The 9,573-nt window shown below is 22.9% G+C and overlaps 1 protein-coding gene across 1 annotated transcript; it reads left to right on the top strand.

Moving 5' to 3' along the window:
* The first annotated feature begins 3,045 nt into the window (after nt 1-3,045).
* LOC129969190 (DNA polymerase epsilon subunit 4-like) lies at nt 3,046-8,193 on the top strand. The gene is made up of 4 exons (XM_056083629.1): nt 3,046-3,494; nt 3,884-3,968; nt 5,720-5,761; nt 8,016-8,193. The coding sequence occupies exons 1-4, from the start codon at nt 3,192-3,194 to the stop codon at nt 8,033-8,035; spliced, it is 450 nt and encodes a 149-aa protein (XP_055939604.1). The 5' UTR covers nt 3,046-3,191; the 3' UTR covers nt 8,036-8,193.
* Nucleotides 8,194-9,573: the final 1,380 nt, after the last annotated feature.

Genomic DNA, 9,573 nt, shown 5'->3' with positions numbered 1-9,573 from the left:
TTAATCACATACTTTCACAATTACATATATCACTTTCATTGTTATTTAATTTTTGTATATTTCTGATTAGTGCATATCCAAAAGCAATATTTTTTTTTTTTTTTTTCAATTATAACACTAGGAATATGATGATAAGGTTTCATAAGGAATATAATAATCTTACATATCTGATTTTAAATTCATTTATAAATTTTACATTATTTTAGATTCTCTATCAAGTCACTCATGTATTGCTTTAACCCTCTATATTTTGCAATTATTTCAAACGTATATAACTTTAAATTTTCATTATATTGTTGTTTGAATTTTTGTATTACTGATTACTTCATGAAAAATAGCATTATTTTTCAATAATGTCACAATGTATGTTATATTTTATGTATATTTGGTTGTAAACTTTATTTTGAACTTTTTATCTTGTCAATCTAAAGTTCTATTACTATTCTGCAATTTTTTTCCTCAAAATCTCTTCAATTATATTGTTTGAGTTTTTGTATTATTAATTAGTCCAGAAGATTCAGAATTTGTTATGCTTTTTAATTTTTATAATTTGTATACAATGTCAATTATATTTATGTTGCGTGATTTTCAGATATTTTAGAGAATTAATCTTTTTTTTTTCGTTGATTTTTATCTTTTCTATCTATACATTGTAAAACTTTTGTAAATTCTCCATTAAATTATACTCATAATAATTTACTTTATAATTTCAAAATTTGTTTTGTGATTTTGATATTTTAAAAATGTTTATAACTTAGTGCAGTATTCATCTTATATTTTGTAAAGAGTAATCAGATGCATTTTTTAGTTCTGATGTCTGTAATAAAAATTTCAAAATTGTTTATAATTCTTCTAATTTATTATTCTGATTCAGTTTTACATTTCAGTACATTTTTTCTTTCATTTAGCTTAGAAAAATGTCAAGTAAAAATATCAAAATATTTATTTCTTAAAATAAATAAAATGAATATGATGATATAAGAAATCTCTTATAATTTTTCTCTAAAAACACTAACATTTTGGTATGGCAACATAATATATCTTATCAGATTTTTATAAAAATATAAAATTATTAATATTTATAATTCATAATTTCAAACAAAAATATTGACACTTTTATTTAAATTAAAATGTTCAGAAATCAAATTTTTAAAAACATATTTGTATTATTTAAATATATATGAGAGAATGAGATAGTAAATTAAATTCTCTGAATTAAAAGAAAAATGCTGAAAAATCTTGGCAGCTACACCAGTAGTCTTGGATGGACAAAAGTTGGAATCATATGAGTTATTAAGGTCTTTTTTAAAAGAAGAAATGGTTAATAGTTATTCTTGGATTATTGATTAATTTTGTTTCTGATAAATGCATATCAATCATGACAGTGAAAACATGTAGATTTTCTATTTTATCTTACTTGCCTAGCTACAGAAAACTATTTCAGCAAGACATGACCAAGATAGTTATTCCATGATTGACTCCCTTTTGAGTATACAGTCATGTTAAATTTTATCTAAATATTGTTTATTTTTAAGAATCCAAAGAATTTGGGGAGGCGATCTTATTAAATTTATTTTTGTCTCTTTTGATAAACATTTTATTATTCATTTAAACTGATGATTTTTTTTCAGGTTATCTTTCTCTGATGCTACCATAATAAAAACTTAAGTACTCATCAAACTTAAAGTATATGCAGTAACAAAAAATGTATATGTTTTAAAAGAAAGTCCTTGCGACTGAAGGGGGGGGGAAATGCAGCTGCAAAATACTTTACGTTCATCACAGTTAATTGACAAATAGCTTTTTTTCTTTGCCAGAACTGAATTTCAAAACTATAATTCATTATTATTATTTTTTCAATTATTTATTAGACTGAAATAAAATTTAAGGAATGATTGAAATCAATACAAGTATATCCCCTTAAATTCCTTGCTCCAAAAAAGGTTTTAGATCAAATTTTTGTTCCATTAATAGAATGTAGATGCTTATTATATTTGAAATTATTATGAACAAAAAGTACTTTTATTGTAAAAATAGTTAAAGTGATTATTTTCTTAAAAAATACATTGATTAAATGGAATTTGGATTGATTACATGGAATCTTTAAGTGGAAGATTTATTAAATTCTTAGAAAAATTAGGAAACATGATGTAAATAATCCTGTTTTTTATGAATTAGGATTACTATGATAGGGAATCTTTAGTATTACATATAATTATTGTGTTTTTTATTCTCACTTCAAATTACTACAAAAATAAGATCTAGAATTTGTAATTTTTTATCAGCTCATCTTTCAATTAAAAAAAAAAGAAGAAATTTTTTTAACTAAAATACTTAACAAAAGAAGATATGAAGAAAAACAGAAGCTTCAATTAATATACTGGTTGATACTTCCTTGTTGCTCAAAAGCCATTTTTAAAATGATTTCAAATGTTATTCTCAGAAATTCCTCAAAGGAAGATAAATTTCTTTAAATGTTCTAAATTATTATATTAAATTCATATATGTGGGTATTTTATTACTAACATTTTTAAATAAAGCATTTAAAAATTAAAAAAAATAAGGTTAACCTTTATTTTACTCTAAATATAAGGAAAAAAAAAAAAAACATACTTTCCTAACTTACATCCTCAATATAGTACAGAAGACACATTAATTTTACTGTGAATTTTCAGGAAGTTTTCAGGAAGTTAAGAAATCAAAAATCAACCCTATTTTTAAAGTTTGAATTATAAAACATTTTTATTTATAAAATACTTTTTTAATTAACTGTCGAAATACGTTGAAAAAAAAAACGTTACTACTTTTTTTTAATAGTTGTAAATGATAAAATATTTTTAACATTTTTGATTTTCTAAACACGAAAATATTCTTCATCTTGATGATGCTCCTGATGTAAGCGGATAGCGAGAGAACGATCATGAACCATAGTGAATATTAGTTATTTTCTCCAGTAAAATCGGAGCATGCGCAGAGACACTCATTCCTGTTCAGAAAATTTCTAAGTCCGTTAACATTGTATGATTGTTCTTTCGCTATCCACTTCTATCTTTGGCGGTTAATGTTTTGTGTACAAATTACAAATTTAATAATCGCGCTGTTTTGTGTGTACATTCATTATTCGCTTTTTGATATAGCTGTTTCTTTAATTTATTAAGTTTCAATTCAATTTTATTTAAAATTTATTTTTAATGGATGGAATTATGGATGATTTAAATGAGAACGATACATCTGAAACAATAGTTGTTGATGATATGCCTTTGGATGATTTAAATTTAGATGATAAATCTTACCTGAATGATACAGAAACTGTTGAGACAAGCATTGTACCTCATACCGATTCTTTTGATACAATTGTAGAATCTAAATGTCCAGAAAAAAAGATGGAAAAAGTTATTCAGCTTCCATTAACTCGTATAAAGAATCTAATGAAATTAGATCCCGATGTAAATATAGCTAGTCAAGATGCTGCAATAGCTATTACAAAAGCTGCTGTAAGTTTTGTAATTATGTTTTACGCATATAGATTGTGACTCAAATATTGCAAAACTAAAACATTAATGTTTTTTCATTATTATGTTTCATATCATTTAAAAATAATAACTGCATCATTAAAAAATATATGTATACTTGAGCTTTTGTTTTGTAAAATTTTTAATATTCTTTATACTTTTCTGTAAGTAATAACATTAAAGCTTTATATTAGGTTTTAGAAAATGTAAAGTTTTATATCTTTTAGATAAATTTTATAATTTCTAGATTTGTATTTTTCCCAAGCTTTCATATTCATTTTATTTTTTCCAAATGTAAACAGAGTTGTGTACTGATGATTAAAAAACTCATTACAATTATCACCTTTTTTTATTAAAATTTTTAAAAATAGGAACTCTTTATTCATATGCTTGGAAAGGAAGCTTATAAATTTACTAAACAGAACAAAAAGAAAACAATACAAAAGAAGGATATAAGTAAGCTTTTCAACATCTTATTTTATTTTGATATTATATTTGTAATGGATTATCAGGTGAATCTATAATTTTACTTTAATATGAAATCTAGAAATTTATCTTTTAACCATTTAAAACCTGATGAGCCCAGAACAACTTTTAAATATATAATACCAATTTTATTTCATTTGCATAATATGCAATGTGTTTTGATTAGATTAGGAATTTTAATAATTGTAAATAATACAAAAATTTTGCCTTTTTAACCAATGATTTTATCTATTTTTCTAACTTACTGTCTTTCTTGGAAACTGTCCTATCTTTAATTTGATGCGTAAATAATAATTTATTATGCAATTAAGTTTCATTATTAGGTATTTCATATGAATTGATATTGCCTGTTAATGAATTAAAAATAAATATTCTGTTGCCATTTTTGTCTTTAAACAGGTAATTGTTTCCCTATTTGTAGTGTATCAAAGTTAGATTATGTAATGCTGTGCCTGTTAATGTTATTAGAGACTCCCAAGTTATTAAATAGAATAATTTAGTTTTATGAAAGTGAAAATTCTTGTTAATTTTTTATTGTTTTAATTTATACTTTTGCCTCATTTATGCTTTTCTGTGTGACTTTTATTTTGGTGATTAGAAGGGGAGGGAAGTAATTGTTTCAATGGATGGATCTGAAGTGAAATCTATTTTGTTTTAATAATTCATATGGTTTATTTAATTTCTGTTTTTGCTTTGAAATGTTACATAAATTAAAAGACATTTAACATATGATGCAGAGTATTTTCTTAAAATTTGCTTCCTGTTTCTCCTCTTTCTTTCTTATTTGTCATTTGCACTTATTTTAAAAGTTTTATTAGGGGTATCAGGTATCATATTTATTATTTGATCATGATTCAAAATTAGGAAGTCAGTTCAAAGTTTGACCTTGTGTTTTATAAATCCTGTTGTATAGAAATATTATTTAGATATAATAATTGTTTTCATAATCTTGTTATTCAGTAACAAAATATGGTATTTTGTATTGTATTAACAGTAATTATCATCAAGCATATATTTTATTGCAATTTATTGATTTGAGTAAATTTTATTTACTCATTTTGCTTAACACTAATTTTTTAAACTACTTCTAAATGCAGTATCTATTCACCTTGAAAGTAAAATTTTTTCCATTTACAGTTGCTATCTTTGAAGGAATTTAATTGCTATCGATCTAACTGAAAATGATTAATTATATTTGTAATATTCTTTTTAGTTAGAATTCATAAAACATTAAAATTTTTATTTAAACAATAGATATTTTACCTAAACTAATTAGGTTTTTATTAGTAAAGTAATTGCTTGTATGGTTGTAGATTTTCTTTCCTTGCATGTTATTCATATATTCACATATTTAAAAAAATAATAAAATATATGTATTAACAGCCTAAACTACAGCATGAATTATAGTTACTATAAATCTCATTTAAAAATATCAAATATGTTTTAATAACTTTGCAAGATTTTATTAAATGAACGAATTTTGATGTAATAAATATTTATTTGTTGTTGATAGATGTATGTGTATAGATATTCCTTTAACATTAGTTTTATCCTAAACAGTAGTTTATCATACTTATGTGTAAAACTATATATCGCTGTAATTGAATTAACTTTTTAAACCTAAACTTTAGAGATTAATAATGCAAATCAAAATATATCGATGCCTATGATAGTGACTGTTGCATGAAATTGTATGTTCTAATTACATTTTGACATTTTAGACGACTGTATTGCATCATGTGAAGCTTTGGCATTTCTGGAAGGTATGCATATTAATGTATTCTTTTATTAATAGAACAAATTATTTTATATACTTAATACTTTAGATGTGAAAGATCTTTATTGCATATTGGTAACATACCATTTTATGAAATTATAAAGAATGAATTTAAGAAATCATTTTGTTTTCCTTCTGATTTTTAAATATCGATGACATTTAAGTAATCATAGGCTATTTATTCAATAATACGTGAATCTTTTCTAATTATTTGAAAAACTTTATAAACATTTTATTTAAAAATTTAGATCTGTTAGAATTACTTTGTAATTCTGCATTATTGATTTAATATACAATTTATTATAAATGCTTTTTAATGGATTTAAGAACTTTTCATAGAACTGTTAATTTACAAATATTAAAATCAAGAGAAATGTGCTATTTTATTTAACATGTCTTCTTTAAATATATGTAAATCGAGTTTGTATAAGGATTCCATATTAATTTATATTATTATTATTATTAAGTCTTAATGTTCATGAGTACAGGCCTTCATATTTATTTTCTTGCCATTACATTTTTGTATAGCAACCTTAAATTAGTCTTTAATAATTTATCATATAGGGAACCCTCGGAATGTTATATTTTATGCAGTGTATTGCAAAACAGTGTAAAATATACAAAGGGGTAATAATCTAGGGGCTATCTTAATGTATGTAAATGTAGAAAATAGATTATTTTTATTGCCTTCCTTTACATTTCGTTAATTTTTTTACTCTTTTTTAAAAAATTAGAACAAAAAGAAATATTCCGAAATTTTTTTGAAATATAAATCCAAAATTAAATATTTTTATTTTCATCTCCATTTATGACCAAAAAAATTGAAGTAAAAAAAAACAACAGCTTTTTATTTTCATTTTCTTACCCATAAATAAATTTTGAATATGCTAATTTGAAATTTTTGTTAGGTAATATAATTTTAATATATAAAACCAAATTTATGAAGAATACATGTATGAATATTTCAGTATATCATTCTTTAAATTTTTTTAAAAAAATATCAAATTTGGAAAATATAAATTTTTGATATAAAATTTTAAAAATATTTCAACAGAATTTTAGAATAGAAAATAATGTAAAATATAATAACCAAATGATCATGTAAAATTTCTTTATTGGTGTTATATAATTTCCATGATGAAGCTTACATCAGATGAAAACCAATATCATTTATAAAACCTTCTATTGCAGTTGCTTTTTAGCTGAAAGAATCATAAATAAGAAAAATGATTTATGATTACGTTTTAAATTTATTTCAACCTTAAAGATGAAGCAGAAATATATTTCATTAAGTATCAAATTATCTTTCAAATTAAAATCTGACCGTAACCTTTGTTTCATTCATAGATATATTATTTTGCTTCATTCATTTTTAGCTTTATAACTATATTCATTCATAATTTATTAAATCAAATTTTCAAAAAATACTATTTATTATTTTATATCTTAAAATATATTTCTAAACTTTTTACAATTTAATCAGTTAATTTATTAATGTTGTCATAATTATGAATACATATGTATTGAATATATTATATTATTAAATATTTTTGTTTTATAATGAGTTTGAAAAGAAAACATCAAGAAGCATTATAAATACTTAAGTATAAATTTAATGTAACATTCCAAGTTTAAATTTTATTTTTTCATTCTAAATAATTTTTTTCCCGTCAGTTGTTACAAATTGTAAATTGTTATGATCACTTTGAAAAGAATGAAAATGGCAGTTTTTCAGCATGCTTTAGAATTTCATTGTTATCTTCCAAATTACAAAGGCTGAAATTTTGCACTGCAGTATTCAATCAATGTTTTCTCAGTTGGCAACAATTTTTTTTATATATTTCAGTGTGATAATTTTTAAGATGTAAGATAAAAAATAACTTAAAATTTTAAAATACTATTTTAGATTTGATAAAATGTACTATTTCTTGTTTGTAATTTAAATTGAACTTTCATTTACAGAAAGGTTTATTTTAATAGAGTCTTCTACAATTATATTTATTTTTTTAATAAACCATTTAGGGACTTTATTAAATTTGTCATTTATAGCAGTATTAAAATATGCATACAAAGTTGTGGTAATTTCATAGTTTGACTTATTATATAGAAATAAAAAAATACTTCAAAAGATATGATCTTTATTCAAATATCTAATTATCAGCATTTATATTATCTCTTTTTAACTGTCATTTAAGTCACTTTATATATTTGGATAGAATTTAAGAAATGTTTTATTGCAGGTACGCTAAAAGATGATTGATGTGACAACTCAATGTAGCTTTCTGTTGAAAACTCATCCTTTTTCAGAAACTGAAATTTAGTTGAACTGTGTAAATATGATTTATGTGTTTGTTTTTATATAACATTTTTAAAGAAATTGTGTAAATATCAATTGAAATAAAGAAAAAATTCACTCAATTTGTACAATTTTAGTGAAAAAAAAATGACATCTTTTTAAATCATGCAAAACATATAGATTCTGATTTTTTTTTTTATTGGTAACATGATTGCTAATTTCAAAGTATTGTATTAGAAATTGGTATTCATATATCTTATTTTTAATAGTTCATAAGTATGTTGTGAGTATCTCCTAGGTAAAGAATTGACATATTTAAATGTAACTATGAAAGACTGTTGTATTTTTATTCATAAAAATAATACTTTCTTCTGTAGTAAATAATATAATATTGTTAATTGCTTCTTCACTTTTTCAAACACTTTCCGATTTAAACATTATTTTTATTTTCTTCAGACAATTTGGACAAAGTCCCTGTGAATTTCTACCATGTAAATATCTAAATTCACATTTTACAAAAAAGATTTGGTCATGAAAGGTTTTAGGAGAAACAACCAGAAATTGGTGCAGTAGAAAATGATATGGATTCACACCTTTCACAAAAAGCTGATAATATTTTGGAACTTTTCTCAGTGGTTTTGTTTGATGTGAGCATTTTCTTAAAAGTATTGTATTCAGAAAGGTAGGAAGTTTTAAGAATACCCCCCCCCCCCATAATACTCATAATTTTCAATAAATTATATGAGACACAGAAATTCTGATAGTTGGGTAGTGAAGTACCATTTTAAATTTGAAGTAAATACTTCAATTATTCAAAGGAGTATGGGAAATGGTAGTAAATAACTTTGTTTTCTATGTACAACATATAGAGGATTAAATGGGCAGGACATTTAAAAAGATTGGATGACAATCAAGTCATTTAAAAGATACTTTTAATCAACTATTTTGGTACTCTTCAAAAAAGAAAATCAAAACTTTGTTGGATTAACTAGCAGGAAAAAGAATTAAAAAGTATTAAGGAGACAAATTCAGAAATCTTAGCCAAGAACAAGACTGCATGGAATGGAAATCTAGGAAGGCCAGTGCAGAAGATGGTGTAATAAATATAGCATTTCTTCTATAATTTTAAAGCCATATTATATATATATATATAAGGCAACTTTTATAAAATTCTAGTTGAATACTGTTAAAATTCAGGAATATGTGTAACAATATGGCTTTTATTTTCACTACAAAAAATGGTTAGTGCTTTTTTCTACAAATCTATTTTTAACTTGAATCTTCAAGTAGTATAATGAATTTCATAAAGTTTACACCCTCTACATATTTATAAATTAAAAGCATCATTTAAATTTTAATTGACATTTTAAATGTAACAATAAATCTTATTATATAAACACATTAGAATTGCAACATTTAGATTTTGCATTAATAATTGGCACATTAGCAAAATTACCAAAGTATAAAGATTTCCAATTGTTCTTAATTATGTAATATATATC

This window comes from Argiope bruennichi, chromosome 5 (genome assembly GCF_947563725.1).
Source record: "Argiope bruennichi chromosome 5, qqArgBrue1.1, whole genome shotgun sequence".
Lineage (NCBI taxonomy): Eukaryota > Metazoa > Arthropoda > Arachnida > Araneae > Araneidae > Argiope > Argiope bruennichi.
The sequence above is the reverse complement of the archived record's forward strand: the minus strand, read 5'-3'. Positions and strand labels throughout refer to the sequence as shown.